This window comes from Hemiscyllium ocellatum, chromosome 47 (genome assembly GCF_020745735.1).
Source record: "Hemiscyllium ocellatum isolate sHemOce1 chromosome 47, sHemOce1.pat.X.cur, whole genome shotgun sequence".
In the NCBI taxonomy this organism is placed as follows: domain Eukaryota; kingdom Metazoa; phylum Chordata; class Chondrichthyes; order Orectolobiformes; family Hemiscylliidae; genus Hemiscyllium; species Hemiscyllium ocellatum.
Window position 1 is genome coordinate 4,325,249 of NC_083447.1, and position 17,663 is coordinate 4,342,911.

At 41.7% G+C, this 17,663-nt stretch overlaps 1 protein-coding gene across 2 annotated transcripts in view; it reads left to right on the forward strand.

Moving 5' to 3' along the window:
* The window catches only part of LOC132836751 (cytochrome P450 2G1-like), a 29,456-nt gene that overhangs the window by 5,004 nt on the left and 6,789 nt on the right, over window positions 1-17,663 (forward strand). The window contains exons 3-7 of one of the 2 annotated variants that reach the window (XM_060856184.1): window positions 2,201-2,350; window positions 5,751-5,911; window positions 8,763-8,939; window positions 9,156-9,297; window positions 13,029-13,216. In XM_060856184.1, the coding sequence (XP_060712167.1) occupies window positions 2,201-2,350; window positions 5,751-5,911; window positions 8,763-8,939; window positions 9,156-9,297; window positions 13,029-13,216 (818 nt within the window). The remainder of the gene's footprint in view (window positions 1-2,200; window positions 2,351-5,750; window positions 5,912-8,762; window positions 8,940-9,155; window positions 9,298-13,028; window positions 13,217-17,663) is intronic. The other variant, XM_060856185.1, reaches the window with a different exon arrangement.

Genomic DNA, 17,663 nt, shown 5'->3' on the forward strand with positions numbered 1-17,663 from the left:
TACATGGCAACCAATGAGCATTGGCATAAATGATCAGGTAATCTGATTTTAGAGATTGTTGAAGGATAGGCTAGGATACCCCTGCATTTCAAATAATTCAGTAGGATTTTCACATTCAGATTGACCTGGGTTTAACACCCTAACTCCACAACTCTGCCTAAAGACAGAATTCTCTCTGCATTGGACTGAAATGTTATTCTAGGTTATACATTGAAATTCTGGAGAGAGATTAAATCCACAGTCTTCTGACTTAGAATTATAGAATCCCTGCAGTGTGGAAGTAGGCCATTCAGCCCATCAAGTCCACACCGACCCTTCGAAGAGCATCACATCCCGACCACGGCACCCCTGCAATCCAGCATTTCTAATGGCTAATTCACCTTGCCTGCACATTATGGGCAATTTAGGCATTGCCAATCTATCTAACCTGCACATCTTTGGACTCTGGGAGGAAACCCATGCAGACACGTGGGGAATGTGTAAATGTCATACAGACAGTCGCCCTAGGGTGGAATCAAATCCAAGTCACTGGTGCTGTGAGGCAGCAATGCTAACTACTGTGCGTCTGCTTCTTATACTCAAAATAATCTATCTTTGACCAGGTTATCCATTCTAACATCAGCTTGTTTAGCTTAGTGCCAATTTTTGTCTAGATTATGATTCAGAGGTGTCTTGGAACCTTTCCTATATAGAAGTTATATACATGCAAGCCAACTGTTGCTGTTAAAAACCACAATAACCAGGGACTGTACAGTGAAAATGCCACTTCTAGCAAATAGAAATTAGAGAGGTATCAACATAAAGGGGCACACAAAGGCTTACTGATGGACAAACAACTCTTGCAGTGGCCTGAGATCCAAATGTCTCTATCTGTTCTGTCCTGCAGACACATCTAGGCCAATGGCGAGAAGTATATTATCAATTGAATCAAGTTGTCATCTCCAAGTTTAGTGCCATTCTGTCACAATGCTTTCAGTTTTGTCCTTTGCCATGAAGGAATTTACTTTGTTTCTGGTGATTCAGTTGAGGACAAACCCAGAATTCTTTTTGAATCCAAAATAGGAGATAGCACCTTGATTCAATACCTCTTCTGCAGGACAACACTTTGACAATGCAGGATTCCCTCAGAACTAAGTATCAGACTAGGTCAAGATGAAGTCATGAGTGGGCCATCAACAAATGTGCGTAGGTTTGAGTAAAAACATTTAATCTACTTAAGTGGACACTCTGCACAGCCTCAAGGTTCAATATTGAGTCTAACAACATTCTCTGCCAACATTTTATTTTTTCTTGGCTGTTATTTCCTCTCTTGTTTTTCTCTCTGATGTCCCTTTGCATTTTGAAAGCAGCAATTTAGGATCCGGACCTTAGACCTTGAGATAGATATTTTGTTTGTCTTTATACCATAAATTCTTTTGGCATTTAATCTTGCTTTCCTTCCAGCCCATCACAGACTTCCCTTTTTGTTTTCCTACCTATGATTTTCAACTTCCTAGAAGATCATAGAATTCCAACAGTCTGGAAGCAAGCCATTTGGTCTATCAAGTCCATACTGCCCCTCCAAAGAGCATCCTACCTCGACCTCCCTGTCTATCCCTGTAACCCTGCATTTCTCCCCTAAGTGGCACATCTTTGGAATGTGGGAGGAAACCGGAGCATCTGGAGGAAACCCACGCAGACACATGGAGAATGTGCAAACTCCACACAGTAAATAGTGAGGTCTGCAGATGCTGGAGATCAGAGCTGAAAATGTGTTGCTGGTTAAAGCACAGCAGGTTAGGCAGCATCCAAGGAACAGGAAATTCGACGTTTCGGGCCAGAGCCCTTCATCAGGACTCCACACAGACAGTCACCTGAGGCTGGAATCCAATCCATGTGTTTGGCACTGTGAGGCAGTAGTGCTAACCTCTGGGCCACCATTCTGCCTCTTACACAAATCCTATTACGTTTCTAACTTTTTAAGTTTCTCTCTCCATTGTCACTGCAAGACGTGCTGAGTATTTCTATATGTTTTTATTTATTATTTCTAGAGTTTACAGACTTCTGTTGTCCCACCTGGAAGAAATGGCCACATGAATGATGTATGGTTGGCAGCTGTGGGAAAGGGGAGAAAAGAGATTCCAAATATTAAGCACATTTGGTCCACACACAATTGAAATTCAGCATGGCTAACTTTCACTCATTAATGTCTCTTTTGCAGGAGTTATCGCCAGTAGTGGGGAGAGATGGAAACAGCTCAGGAGATTCTCTCTTAGCACCTTGAGGAATTTTGGAATGGGGAAAAAAAGCATTGAAGAGCGAATCCAAGATGAAGCACAGTTTCTAGTGAAAGCTTTCAGAAATAAAAAAGGTTTGACTGAATTACTAATGCATTATTTTCAATAAATAGAAATAGATTTATGTTTTTCCAAGCTCCAAATTATGGATACATGAGGGTGACTGACAGACATGAGTGGGAATGGATAACAGATTTGTAAGGTCAGGTATGACATGATGACTTCAGTTTAAAAATTAATTTAAAATACAATCTCCAGTAATCGAAGAGGTGGCTTGAGACACAACAAATGTCAATTTACGAGTAAAAAGTGAGGTCTGCAGATGCTGGAGATCAGAGCTGAAAATGTGTTGCTGGTTAAAACGCAGCAGGTCAGGCAGCATCCAAGGAACAGGAAATTCGACGTTTTGGGCACGTTCCTGATGAAGGGCTTGTGCCCGAAACGTCGAATTTCCTGTTCCTTGGATGCTGCCTGACCTGCTGCGCTTTAACCAGCAACACATTTTCAGCAAATGTTAATTTAACAAAGCAGAGTTGATGTACAATTCCAGTCACCTTCGAAGACAGTCATCACCAGCGCAGCAAACTATAGAGGTCATCAGTTTAAAGAACCCATTTAATTTTTTTTGTTTGTTTTTGGATTGTGAACCAAAATGGAAAAATAATACTGCTCTACAACGAGGAAATTGGGGAAGGAGATGTTGCAGTTTTAGAACAAGTTAGTGGAACTCATTGTGAGTTGTATTGAATTGTTGTTTTGTTCAAATTGTGGGGGAGGATTGCAGGACTCGTTGGCACTGAGGACATATATTTAAGGCAGCTTTGTACAGAGACAGTTTGTTGATTGTTTTCAATCAGGACAAATTTGTGTGAGTCAGGAATGTTCAACATGACAAAAATGCTTTGATTGGCTGCTGGGCTGGTGGACAATCTCTGTGTGAACAGAACAGGGGCATAAAGACTCCAGACTCTTACAAGGTGGTATCTCTCTCTCTCTTCCTGCAGAAATGTAACAAAGAATTAGAAGATAACTAGCTATTCTCACTCACCATTTGCCTAAAAGCTGGTGGCTCTAACCAGTGACTGAGAAACTGAATAATTAATCTGTCGACAGCCTCTATCGGCAGTAAAGAACTGAATATATTTGCAAAGAAGAGTATAGATCAGAAGCACTCTAAAGAAGCAAAATGACACCTCATTGAATCCTGTGGGTGATGCTTTTGAACGGTGTTCCCCTAATATGTTTTCTCCACCCATCAGACCTAATTTTTGGTTTATCTATCTGTCTGCATATAGGGCTCTAAGAAGATAGAATTATAAGTTGATGATTCATATTTTGTTTGCCTCCAGTTCAAAATAAACAGAAATAGTAGTAAGTACAGAAAACTGGCCAGTGTTTTCTGTTAACCTGGGTTCATCAGACAGAAAAATCAGGAACTTTGAGTAATTTGATTAACTTTTGTGAAGATCATGGGAATAGTGGGGCTAGAGTACCTGTGTACTTTCCCAACTGTTGTGACATCGGGACATCACGTTGGATAGTGGGCATGATTCAATGGTGTGGGAACTGGTTCGCATCTATCGTCAGAAATTTTGCTTGTTACAAAGGCCCCATTGATGAAGATTTAAGGCACACTGCCCATGAACAGTTCTGGATTATTGAGAAATTCCCAATTTTTGAGGCCAAGTGAAATCTGGCTGATGATCTACAACTTCAGACATGATATAATTATTTATCAGAGCAAATGCTATTTGCTCTTCAGGTATGGAAAAGTTAAAAGAATGACCATACTGAGTATCAACAGGAAAGCTATTTTGTTAGTAGAACAGTAATTTATTGGTAAATCAGTGAATTGCAATTGCATTTTCTATATTTTTTCATCAATTTTGCTACCATAGCTGAATGACGTAGACTTTGTGGTGCTATGTTGCACTGGTGACCAAGACAGTGAAACAGGCAATGTTCCGGAACTATCTACTATTGCTCCTTACCACAGTGACCATACCCTCAAGAGACAAGGAACAATGATGCTCATAACTAGACTTCAGTTGCTTGCTTTTCCCAAGATCCAATGGATTACACCGATAAATCCACTAACCATTATTGACAAAATGACTGACTACAGTCTACTTCCCTGATTGATTTGATAGGAGAGTGCCGAATGACCACAGCCCATCGCCGGACCACAGCACTCTGCCTGACTTATCTCTAATCACCAACTGCTTGCATTTGACCTACAGGATTAACTATGGCCCAATTCTGTTTGCAAGGAGATAAATAACAGGATTCAAAAAGAATTAAGTGTCTAACTGACTATGGACAACTCCCTGTGGTATTTTTGTATGAACCATAACTCTGTTGTTACTGTAGTCCCTCTTCACCTCACTATAGTTTGCTCCCTCATGACCTTCACATCGTGTCATTGCTTCAAGTATATGCAGTGTGCTAGCTCCATAAACCGCTGGCCCTGGTGGAAGTCTGATATTGACATAGGCACTGTGCTACACAGTGACGTGTCCAGCCCCTGACTGACTGACTGTTCAGTCCTCCCTCCTTCACAAGCTCCCCGTGCATTAAAAAGCAGCGCAAGCCAGACAGGCTGGCAAACTGTAAACCAACATTTAAGACCTTGTGTGCTAAGAAAGCAATATGACCCCACACAGGCCTTGAAAGCCTGTAAGTCAGGAATGACATCAATGTGCAGTAAGAAAGTAGTTTGAAGCGGACAGAGACTGGCAGCCTTCAAGTAAGCACTAAAGTGGTAATTACTCAGGAGGCATGCTAAAAACGAGAAGATGTTTGTGTCAACGTGAATGCAATAGTATCCCATGTTAATGCAGACAGTTCCCACATGCAAAGGGATCTGGCAGAAACAATTCAAATCATAGGTGTCCTTGATCTCCAAAGTAAAGCAGTGAACAGCTGAAATGGTATCTGAGTTGATTCACAAGCAGGCGTGATGTGGTGAAGTAGGTGGTGTGCCAATGCAGACCTGTGTGGATGAAGGGTTCAGGTAGATGGTGGCCACGGACTATGAGAGGACATTGTTCAGAAGAAGCAGATGCATGATGACCTGGACAAGCATCAGTCAGCTGCAGCTGTCAGGTACCTGCCCTGATTTACATGATGGGAATTTACTCAGTCTAATTCCTCAGCAGAAGAGAGGAGAATTGGAAGTGACATACCATGGGGTGAGTTGGATTTTAATGACATCCAAATGCATAGAAATGAGATCGTAGCACCCGAGATTTCAAAGTCACCATTTAAAGTATGAGGGGAAAATCATGATTATTTTCTTTAATGAATTTTTTTCATTCTTTTTGTGTTTTCCCACCTTTCTTGCCATGATTCTCACCACACCAGGAAGAAGAAAATTCTACCCCTGAGTTTTAAATGTCAATAAAATATTTGTCTGCATTGGATTGCCGGTGCAACACTTTATGCCTTTCTAACTGACTTTTCTCATGGTATCAGAGAGCCCATTTAATCCAGATTTTCTGATGAGATGTGCAGCATCGAATATCATCTGTTCCATTGTCTTTGGAGATCGCTTTGAATATGGAGATAAGGAATTTCTCTCATTATTGGAAATGATTGCAGACAATGGCCGAATTTTAAGTGGCCCCTGGGTGCAGGTACTACTATTTTTTTTCTTTTAGGTCATAGTGTTTCTGAAACTCTGTACATAAGTCATTAAAAATGTTCACAATAAACATAAACATTATCAAAAGTCGAGTGCTGGCCCTTAGAGAAAACAAGGACACAAGGAAGTAGAAAGTGACACTTAGTTATGCACAGCCTTGATTAGACTTCACTTGGTGAGCAGTTCTATTAATCATTCCTTAAGTAATATATATTGGCTTTGGATAGAGTCCAGTGTGAATTTACTAAAATGATAACTGGCTCCAAAGGTTAAATCTTGAGGATATATTAGAGTTGTGTTCACTGGAAATTAAAAGGTTAAGGATTATTTCCAGATGTTAAAAGGTTGACAGAGTAGATGGTAAGAAACCAAGTTCCACTGACTGCAGAATCTAGGATTACAGGACATAGCCAAAACATTAGAGCCAGACCTTTCAGGTTGGAATTAAGAAATGTTTCTACACGCAAAGTATGGGAGATATTTGGAATGCTTTCCTCCTAAATGAAGTTGATGCAGAGTCAATTGATAGTTTAAATCTGTAGTTGATAGATCTCTACTAAACAAAGCTATTGAGGTTTTTGGAGCAGTTATTTGCAATCTGGTCATAGAACAAATGGAATAGGCTATGGGGCTAAATAGTATCCTCTAGTTACTTCATTCCTGACTCTAAACTGGTCAAGATTTTTAAATGATGCTCAGTGAGGAAGAGGATGAAACTCAAGGTTTTAAAAAAAAAGATTAGATCAGTTGCAAATTTGGAAACGAAGTGATGAATTCCTGGTTGATAGATGTAAATTGCTTGGTCAGGTCTGCCTTAGTGCTGGGTACCACATGACAAAACTGGCACAAGCATGGTCAAGATTGAGGGTGGGGCTAGAAGGGAATGAACCCAAGACTAATGGCGGTAACACCATGACGAAATTATGATTAGGCTAGGATCTGAAATATTAGGTAGTTACCGTCTTGTGGGAGCTCAGACTATTATTTCAACTTAAGGCAGACAAGCCTTAGAAGACAATTAGTGAGAAGTAAACTTAAAACCAGTGTCAGGACTAATTCCTTCACTTAAAAATAAGAACTATTTGGGATATTGGAAGTGTTACAATCCAGTTAGGGACTATGAACATTTAAAAATAAATCCAAATCTCTTAAAGTCATAGAATCATAGAGATGTACAGCATGGAAACAGACCCTTTGGTCCAACCTGTCCATGCCGACCAGATATCCCAACCCAATCTAGTCCCACCTGCCAGCACCTGGCCCATATCCCTCTAAACCCTTCCTATTCATATACCCATCCAAATGCCTCTTAAATGTTGCAATTGTACCAGCCTCCACCACTTCCCCTGGCAGCTCATTCCATACACGTACCACCCTCTGTGTGAAAAAGTTGCCCCTTAGGTCTCTTTTATATCTTTCTGCTCTCACCCTGATCCTATGCCCTCTAGTTCTGGTCTCCCACATCCCAGGGAAAATACGTTGCCTATTTACCCTATCCATGCCTCTCATAATTTTGAGGTCACCCCTCAGCCTCCGACGCTCCAGGGAAAACAGCCCCAGCCTGTTCAGCCTCTCCTTATAGTTCAAATCCTCCAACCCTGGCAACATCCTTGTAAATCTTTTCTGAACCCTTTCAAGTTTCACAGCATCTTTCCGATAGGAAGGAGACAGGAATTGCACACAATATTCCAACTGTGGCCTAACTAATGTCCTGTACATCCGCAACATGACCTCTGAACTCCTGTACTCAATACTCTGATCAATGAAAGAAAGCATATCTTGTTTTAAAGAATAGAACTAAACCACAAGATTTCATTTACTTTGGTAAGGAACAGAACTTTATTGCATATACTGTAAAATCATTAACAAAACAAAACCATTAACTCGGGATGGTTTATGTTATGAATTCAGATTTATTACTTAGTTCCCTCAAGAATTCTCTTTTGAGATGCATTGACCTAGAAATTATTTACTTTGAAGGGGAGGAGGGGCATAGTCTGGCATTCGGTCATGGAGTTATTTGGGAAGATATAGGGGATATAAGAGGTTGTGGGGGATGGAACGAGGCCTGAGATTGAGGGGGAGTGAGGGGTAAAGGCTGGAGGGCATTTTCTGTTTTTATTGTTGCTGAGACTGCCTTGGCTACCGGCTGTAGTTTCCTGCAAATGTTTCTTAAAGTTGGCTGTCCCAATTGCAGCCTATATGCACCCCACTCAGCAAGTTCATGCAGGTATTAGACTCGACCCTGAGTTTAAACAGCATAATTTCAGTCCCTATCGAATATTCTAAAAGAAATTCCCTCTCATATCACATGATGCTTCTCTATCCCTGTCTCCATAAAAAAATAATCCATCATTGATACTCAATGTTTTTACTATTTCCAATTCGGCCTCCCAGCAGGACGATGCTACTGCTTTCTAAATGAACCTTCAAATCAACTATCTTCAATGGGTGCCTAGCCTTCATGTCCACCATCCTCTTCAGAGGAGTAAGAGAGTTGAATTTGAGTTAGTGGCAGGGTTTTGTCCCTCAAGCCATGTGAATTTTATACTGATATCCTCTATTTCTAAGTTAATCACTATCCTAACTATTCTTTTCATGATTGTAAAATCCTGCAATACACCCTTTTCTCCAATGGAAACCTTAAATCATTTCTTCCTAACTCCTCCTGGCTGGGAAGAGATGGTTCTCTCTATATCCCTTTTTGTGGCTTGTTCAATATTAGATCAGGTGACTGTGTTTTTCATCCAATGTCCCATTTAAGGTATCTGATCCACACTAACTACTAACACAAGTTCTCCAGAAGGACTATTTTGATAATTAAAATATTGTTTATTTTGCAGTTGTACAATAACTTACCAGGGATTATGGAATTTCTGCCAGGACCTCACAAAAGGATCTTCCAAAATGTAAAGAGTTTGAGTGCATTTTTGGATAAAAGTATTCAAAGTCACAAAGAAAGTTTGCAGAGGCATTTCTCCAGGGATTATATCGACAGCTTCCTCATCAAGATGGATGAGGTACTTGTAGTAGTTTTCTTTTCATAACTGTATTCTTCAACACTCATATCTTTCATGAAAATTAATGATTTCTTGAGAATGGATGAATGAAACACCAGTACATGGAGGCTACCTCTGTCTAAATAAAACTATTTGGGAACTAGTGTTACAAATAAATGACTACATACCACACAAGGAGCTTTAATGTTTTTATAAGTAGATTTTATTTTGTTTCAGGAGAAACACAACCTTGATTCAGAATTCAATTACAAGAACTTGTTGATGACGACAATGAATTTATTTCTGGCTGGAACTGAAACAACTAGTACAACGCTGCGATGGGCTATCCAGATCCTGGCAAAATATCCACACATTCAGGGTAAGTATCATCACTTCTCTTCTTCCTGTTTTAGTTCCATGGGCCTGAGATGTAGTCAAGAAGCAATCCAGGACTTTCCACCGATAACATTTCAGTTCCTTCTACTTCCACTGGTGGTTCCATATTCTTGCACCTGCCAGGTCACTTCCCAAAATAAATTTCTGTGAAAAGAACTGATTTTGTTTCATTGCTCCCACTATAGCATTTCTATTTACCAAGTCATTTTAAAATCCAATTTCATATAATGAGAGTAGTAACCTCCGTGTATGTGTCCAGTTAATACTTTCTTTTTTTGTTTAACTCCCTCTGGAAGACAAATAGTATCATCCTCCAGCAACAGTGACTCACCTTTGCTCCAGTGTCACCCAATGGGTAGAATCTGAGAAGTCTGAGTAACATGGACTATGGCGAGATGTTTGGCAAATTTCAGTGACAAGTACGGACTATCTCAGTGTTGAGATCATTCTGCTCCACCTTTTATGCTTTTCACAACAGACATGATAATATCTTTGCCAGAGCACAATTGATGTTTATTATTAATAAATGCCCAGTTCATCAACCTTGTTAACACCCAGTTTGCCTCATTAATATCCACACTGCCATCTTACCAAATTCAAGCTTGATGTCAGGAAAACTCAACAAAGAAGGCAGAGCAGCTGACAGATTCAGCTAACCAAATGAACTCCAGTTTGGACATCAGGCACTGATATCTCAGGGCGCACTCCACGGGCACTGGCCACATAAACCCCATGTCAATGACATAGGCATCCAACATGTGCCAGCCTCTAAGAACTCTCATGGCACATCTCTGATCCATTAACAGGAATTATCTGAACTCCAAAGTTGCAGTGGCAGTTGTCAGTGAAGTGCTGCAGTAAGGATGCTCTGGAGCACATACCTAGCTTATGGACTGGACCAGGATGCATCTCCAGACTCTTTGCTCAATTTTTTAGTGTTCACTCACTCGAAGCCTACCTTGATGTTCACAGCACCCCTGCTCTGCATTGCCTTGTCTGTCTTTTTGTGCTTTGTCCCCTCAGCCAGAGATATCAGGTCCACATTGCTGCTGTCTTGCCCTTTAGTTCACAAGGCACAAAGGTTGTCAGGAAGCTTGGCATTGTTGTCAGCAGGCCCCATCAAGTCAAGGGGATAGCCTTCCCTCAGAGGCAGTAACATGAATACCTAAGGAACCCTCAGGATAGGGGACATTGAGAAAGACAATAGGTATAAGGACTTTGTACTACTAAAGACATGTTTCCTTATAATGATGAATCAGGACAGTCATGAAAACTCCTCTTCAAATATTGGAGTCTGACCTTGGTGGTGAACAAGTTGTTGGAGGAAATCCTGAGGGACAGGATGTACTTGTATTTGGAAAGGCAAGGACTGATTAGGGATAGTCAACATGGCTTTGTGCGAGGGAAACCATGTCTCACAAACTTGACTGAGTTTTTTGAAGAAGTCACAAAGAAGGCAGAGCAGTAGATGTGATCTATATGGACTTCAGTAAGGCGTTCAATAAGGTTCCCCATGGGAGACTGATTAGCAAGGTTAGATCTCATGGAATACAGGGAGGACTAGCCATTCGGATATAGAACTGGCTCAAAGGTAGAAGACAGAGGGTGGTAGCGAAGGGTTGTTTGTCAGACTGGAGGGCTGTGACCAGTGGAGTGCCACAAGGATCGGTGCTGGGTCCTCTACATTTTGTCATTTACATGAATGATTTGGATGCGAGCATAAGAGGTACAGTTAGTAAGTTTGCAGATGACACCAAAATTGGAGGTGTAGTGGACAGCGAAGAGGGCTTCCTTAGATTACCACAGGATCTTGACCAGATGGGCTAATGGGCTGAGAAGTGGCAGATGGAGCTTAATTCAGATAAATGTGAGGTGCTGCATTTTGGGAAAGCAAATCTTAGCAGGACTTATACACTTAATGGTAAGGTCCTAGGGAGTGTTGCTAAACAAAGAGACCTTGGAGTGCAGGTTCATTGCTCCTTGAAAGTGGAGTCGCAGGTAGATAGAATAGTGAAGAAGGCGTTTGGTATGCTTTCCTTTATTGGTCAGAGTATTGAGTACTAGAGTTGGGAGGCTATGTTGCTGCTGTACAGGACATTGGTTAGGCCACTGTTGGACTATTGCGTGCAATTTTGGTCTCCTTCCTATTGGAAAGATGTTGTAAAACTTGAGAGGGTTCAGAAAAGATTTACAAGGATGTTGCCAGGGTTGGAGGATTTGAGCTATAGGGAGAGGCTGTTTTCCCTGGAGCATCGGAGGCTGAGGGGTGACTTTATAGAGGTTTACAAAATTATGAGGGGGATGGATAGGATAAATAGACAAGGTCTTTTCCCTGGGGTCGGGGAGTCCTGAACTAGAGGGCATTTGTTTAGGGTGAGAGGGGAAAGATATAAAAGATACCTAAGGGGCAACTTTTTCACACAGAGGGTGGTACATGTATGGAATGAGCTGCCAGAGGAAGTGGTGGAGGTTGGTACAATTGCAATATTTAAGATGCATTTGGATGGGTATATGAATAGGAAGGGTTTGGAGGGATTTGGGCCGGGTGCTGGCAGGTGGAACTAGATTGGGTTGGGATAGCTGGTCGGCATGGCCAGATTGGACCGAAGGGTCTGTTTCCGTGCTATACATCCCTATGACTCTATTGAAAAGAAGAATCAGACCACTGGAAGTTCTGAATATCTTACCTCAAGAGGTGATGTTTTGTTATGTTCCAATTCAAAGAGTAAGCAAATAAAGGTACTATACTAAGTCTGAGTTACTTCAATTTTCTTGGAGGGTTTCTTGCCATGAGGCCTGTAAGTTTCCTTGCCGTAACTTATGGAAAGATCCTCATTAATTGGTTTCCATGTCCCTATGGAGTTTGTTTCATTTAATTTCTGCCCCATCTTAGCAAGGACAATTTGCCACACAGCGGATTTTCCAGAATTTACTGGCATTCCTTGCACCCACACCATCTTCAAAAGCTGACAGTGCTTGTCGAGAAGCACAGTCAGTTACCGTGAAGGGTCACCTCTGAAACCAGTCCAGCCCCCAGTTGGAGTGGTAAGAGTCAGAAACATCTCATTTTACTCCTGTCTGCCATATTGGGGGCAAATGTCATGAACTGCGCGAGCATTTACGGACGGACAGGATGAATTGAAAGCAGCCATTCCCGTCTGTTGAAGAGTCAATAACAAGGGGACATAATTTTAAGGCTGGAGGTTTAGAGAGGATTCAAGGACACAGTTTTTCAACCAGAAGGTGGTGGCAGTCTGGAATGCACTACCTGGGAGGATGGTTGATGTAGTAATTTCAAAAACTTTAAAAAGTACATGGATGAGACTAGCAATGTCATAACATTCAAGTGTACGGGCCTAGTGTTAGAAAGTGGGACTAGTGTGGAATTAGTGTCTCTATTTGGTGGTACAGTCTTGATGGGCCGAAGGGCCTCTTCATGATTCTATGTTTTTACGACGCCTTAATCTTGCCTTCCTTCTGTGGGCTTTACAAACCTACGTTTATTCCACTGAACATTGAACGAAGGCCAATGGTTGAAAAACTGCTTTAAAACCATTAAATTTTCCATTGGCTCAGCAATTAGATAAGACTTCTTTTTGAACTGATAATGTAAAACTGATATGCGTATAAGCTGTTAGATGACAAAAGTTGAGTTCATGCTTGTAAACTAAATATGTTATAGAATAATTGTGAAATTGTCTTCCCTCCCATCAGAGAAAATTCATCAAGAAATCGACGAGGTAATTGGATCCTCGCGATGTCCGTCTATTGAAGATCGATCAAAAATGCCATACACAGATGCTGTCATTCACGAGGTCCAACGATATGCTGACCTTGTTCCCATGAATCTTCCACACATGGCATCGAACGATATAGAATTCAGAGGATATCTGATTCCTAAGGTCAGAATGAAACCTATTATTACATCCAACATTATTTATACAGCACCTTAGGATATCAAACCATTGCATAATTCATTACTTTTGAAATTTAATAACCATATGTGACCGCCACTTTGCTCCAGTAAAATAGAGTAAGAAGTCAATTTAGAAAGGGTTGAAAATGTATTCTGGAACTGAGCTTGAACCAACTTCTTCTGAGATGTCTGGCTAACTGGCTCAAATTTTGTATAAATAGCTTCCAAGTGTTCTGTGTCATGGAGTCAAGGTGTTATTATATCCAGTAGACTGCAAACATTCTCTCAATAAAGAAGGCAAATTACCAATCAACACAGTCAGATTTTAAATATAATTGATGATATCCTGAGTTTCAAAGTTATTTTTAAAAGCTCTTAATTTTATCAATTGCCTTCTGAAGATGTTGACTCTCGTTGTGTACCTCACATCTGAACACCATAAGTTATTTCACAGTGAAAAGCATCAGAACAAAGGCTGATCTGGTCATCACTTAACACCTAGGCGCTCACTCTTAAAAGCAGTTTAAAGCTTAATGATCTGGAGTCAGAATTATAGGGCTAAATTTTCCACACTCTTAAGCATGGGACCAAGAAAGTTGGGAAAATACAGCGAAAGTGGAAGCAACAGATTCTGAACATTGAGAAATTTATTTCCAAATCTCCCCTTAGGATTTGAATGATGAGTTTTGAATCAATAGTGATGACCATGTATTTGTATCTTATTAGCCATTTGGGGGCGGCACGGTGGCTCAGTGGTTAGCATTGCTGCCTCATGCACCAGTGTCCCAGGTTCAATTGCTGCCTCAGGTGACTGTCTGTGTAGAGTTTGCACATTCTCCCTGTGTCTGTGTGGATTTCCTCTGGGTGCTCTGGTTTCCTCCCACAGTCCAAAGATATGCAGGTCAGGTGAATTGCCCATGCTAAATTGCCCGTAGTGTTAGGTGCATTAGTCAGAGGGAAATGGGTCTGGGTGGGTTACTCTTTGGAGGGTTGGTGTGGACTAGTTGGGCCGTAGGGCCTGTTTCCACACTGTAGGGAATCTAATCTAATCTAATCAAACTTGCCTCATTTCTATGGGCCTCCTAATTCACCTCCACTTCCACAAAGAACTACACGGTGCTAATTCCTGACATGAAAGTAGGACTGGTTACTTGGCAGCAGCAGCTTGCTATTTAGTTCTTCACGTCTTCATCAAACTCTGTTTTCACCTCAATGTCCTTGCATGCCCTATGGATATTGTCATTTCCCACCGTTTGTACATGCCAATGAGCATTGCCAAATCACCAACATAATTTTGTTGCATTTTCAGACCAATGAACACACCACTTTAGAACTTTATTTCAGCTCGAGAACATTTATGAGTTGTGTGCCTCTGCAGGGTGCTTTTCCTACAGGAACACACAAATTTCATGTATCCTACACAAAGTATATCTTATTGCTCTGAGTCTACTTTCTTAGTACTTGCTTACTTTGTGTTTATTTGAATGCTGCCAGTTTCTGTGCCTTGCACTGCTTTTTAGTGCAGAGGGTGAGGTAGGCAGCTTGTTACAGTTTGGAGCGCTGAATAGGTGAGAGGTGGCAAATGGAGTTGAATGCAGAAAAGTGTGAGGTGATTCACTTTGGAAGGAGCAACAGGAATTCAGAGTACTGGGCTAATGGTAAGATTCTTGGTAGTGCAGGTGAGCAGAGAGATCTCGGTGTCCATGTACATAGATGCCTGAAAGTTGTCACCCAGGTTGATAGGGTTGTTAAGAAGGCATACGGTGTGTTAGCTTTTATTGGTAGAGGGATTGAGTTTCGGAGCCATGAGGTCATGTATTAAACTCTGGTGCGGCCACACTTGGAGTATTGTGTGCAGTTCAGGTCACCGCATTATAGGAAGGATATGGAAGCTTTGGAAAGTGTTCAGAGGAGATTTACTAGGATGTTGCCTGGTATGGAGGGGAGGTCTTATGAGGAAAGGCTGAGGGACTTGAGGCTGTTTTTGTTACAGAGACAACAGGATTGAGAGGTAACTTAATGAAGACATATTTGATAATCATAGGATTAGATAGGGTGGATAGTGAGAGCCTGTTTCATCAGATAGTGATGGCTAGCACGAGGGAATATAGCTTTAAGCTGAGGGGTGATAGATATAGGACAGATGTCAGAGGTAGTTTCTTTACTCAAGTAGCAGGGGCTGTGGAACACCCTGCTTGCAACAATAGTAAACTCGCCAGCTTTAAGGGCATTCAAAGGGCCATTGGATAAACATATGGATGAAAATGGAAGAGCGTAGGTTAGATAGGCTTCACATTGGTTCCACAGATCGGGGCAACATTGAGGGCCAAAGGGCCTGTACTGCACTGTAACGTTCAGTGTTCTTTGGTCGTGTGTGTGTGTGTGTGTGTGTGTGTGTGTGTGTGTGTGTGGGGAGGGGGCACGGGCAGGCTGAACATGTTGATATATGGCATCATGCTTTGTCAATTTCAGCATATGCCAGCAGTTTATGTGACAAACACGCTGCATGTGCTTCAAGGAAATGACCAAGTGTGAAAATCAAGAGGGCCTAGTGAGGGTTATGCCATGATCAGTTAAAGGGCTCATCTGATTCCATTCCAGGGGTTTGGCAACAGTTAGTCCTGCAGGCCAGATGCAACCACTCTGGGTTATATCGGTACATCAGTCAGGGTGCTAAAAACACATCTATCTGGATGTTAGGCCAATTTCTTTTGCAATGAGCCATAGGGATGAATTTAGTCAGTTATGTGCTGATGCAGGAGAAGTTTTAAACTCCCCTACCCTTAGGGAAAGCTTTTGCTATTCATTTTATCTGTGCCCCTCATTATTTTATAAATCTCTATAAGGTTAGGACCTCATGAAAAAGTCCGAGCCTATCTGGCCTGTCCTTATGACTCAAGCTTATATATTCACAGCATCCTTGTAAATCTTTTCTGAACCCTCTCCAGTTTATGGGTGATCAGAACCATACACAGGCCGCCAAAAGTGGCCTAATCAACATCCTGTACAACCTCAACATGATATCCCAACTCCTACATTCAATGGTCTGAGCAATGAAGGCAAATATGCTAGGCGCCTTCTTACCCATCCTGTCTATCCATGACGGAATTTTCAAAGAACTATGTACCTGAAAACTAGGTCTCTCTATTTTATAACACTACTCAGGGTCCCACAATTAACTGTGTAAGTCCTGCCCTTGAAGAGAAAGTGAGGTCTGCAGATGCTGGAGTATCAGAGCTGAAAATGTGTTGCTGGAAAAGCGCAGCAGGTCAGGCAGCATCCAAGGAACAGGAAATTTGACGTTTCGGGCATAAGCCCTTCATCAGGAATGGGAGTCCTGCCCTTGTTCAACTTACCAAAATGAAATATTTCGCATTATTATAAATTAAACTCCATCTGCCTCTCCTCGGTCCATTGACCCAAACTTACTGACTATGCCCCCTAAATTCTCATCGAAATTCATTTATATCAATGACAAACAACACTGGACCCGGCATTAATCCTTGCAGAACACCGCTGGTCACAGGCCTCCATTCAGAAAATCAACCCTTCACCCTCTCTCTCCTACCATAAAAACAATTTTGTATCCAATTGGCAAGCTTTACTAACCAGAACCTTGTCAAAGGCTTTACTAAAATCAATGTCGACAACACCAACCTCTCTGCCCTCTTTGATCTTTTAGGTCAAAAAAACTCAATCAAGTTTGTGAGACACGATTTCCCACATACAAAGCCATGCTGACTATCCCTAATCGATTGTTGGAGCAATGATTAGTGAGCATTGATGTAGCATGTGCTGAGGATTCTGAACCTGACTCCTATGGCAGATGCTAACCCTTGCATGAAGCAACCAAACACTCACATACTAGATACAGCATTGTACAAATAACAATTGTTATTTGTGTTAATTTGCCCAGTACCTCCAACAAATCTGCCTTCTGCTCCTGCATCAGCTCTTTTTTTTTCTATTGTGTCCTTCATTGTGGACACTGTGGAATTCTCTCTTGCCTGGAGCTGATTAAATAGCTGCTCTCTGGCAGTCCTGAGTTCCAGCAGCCTGGGGCATTCCTTCCTCAGCCAGCTGTGTAGATGCAGCTTAATGTGCTCACCACAGGTACTCCAGATTAATCTAGCTAACAAATCCGCCAAGGTGTCAGTATCTGAGCTGGTGAAGGATGCAGGAGGCAGCTTTGTCTGTGCTTGCTGTGAGGGATCTGTGTCCTTTCTCCGAGGTGGAAGATGAGATGTCTTGCAAGGAGAAAGTGAGGACTGCAGATGCTGGAGATCAGAGCTTAAAAATGTGTTGCTGGAAAAGCGCAGCAGGTCAGGCAGCATCAAAGATGTCTTGCAAGGCCAACCACTAAGATACAGAGACCACACAAATCTACGTCTACTGCAGGAAAGAGGGGTGAACCATGCAGGACAGCTCTGGAT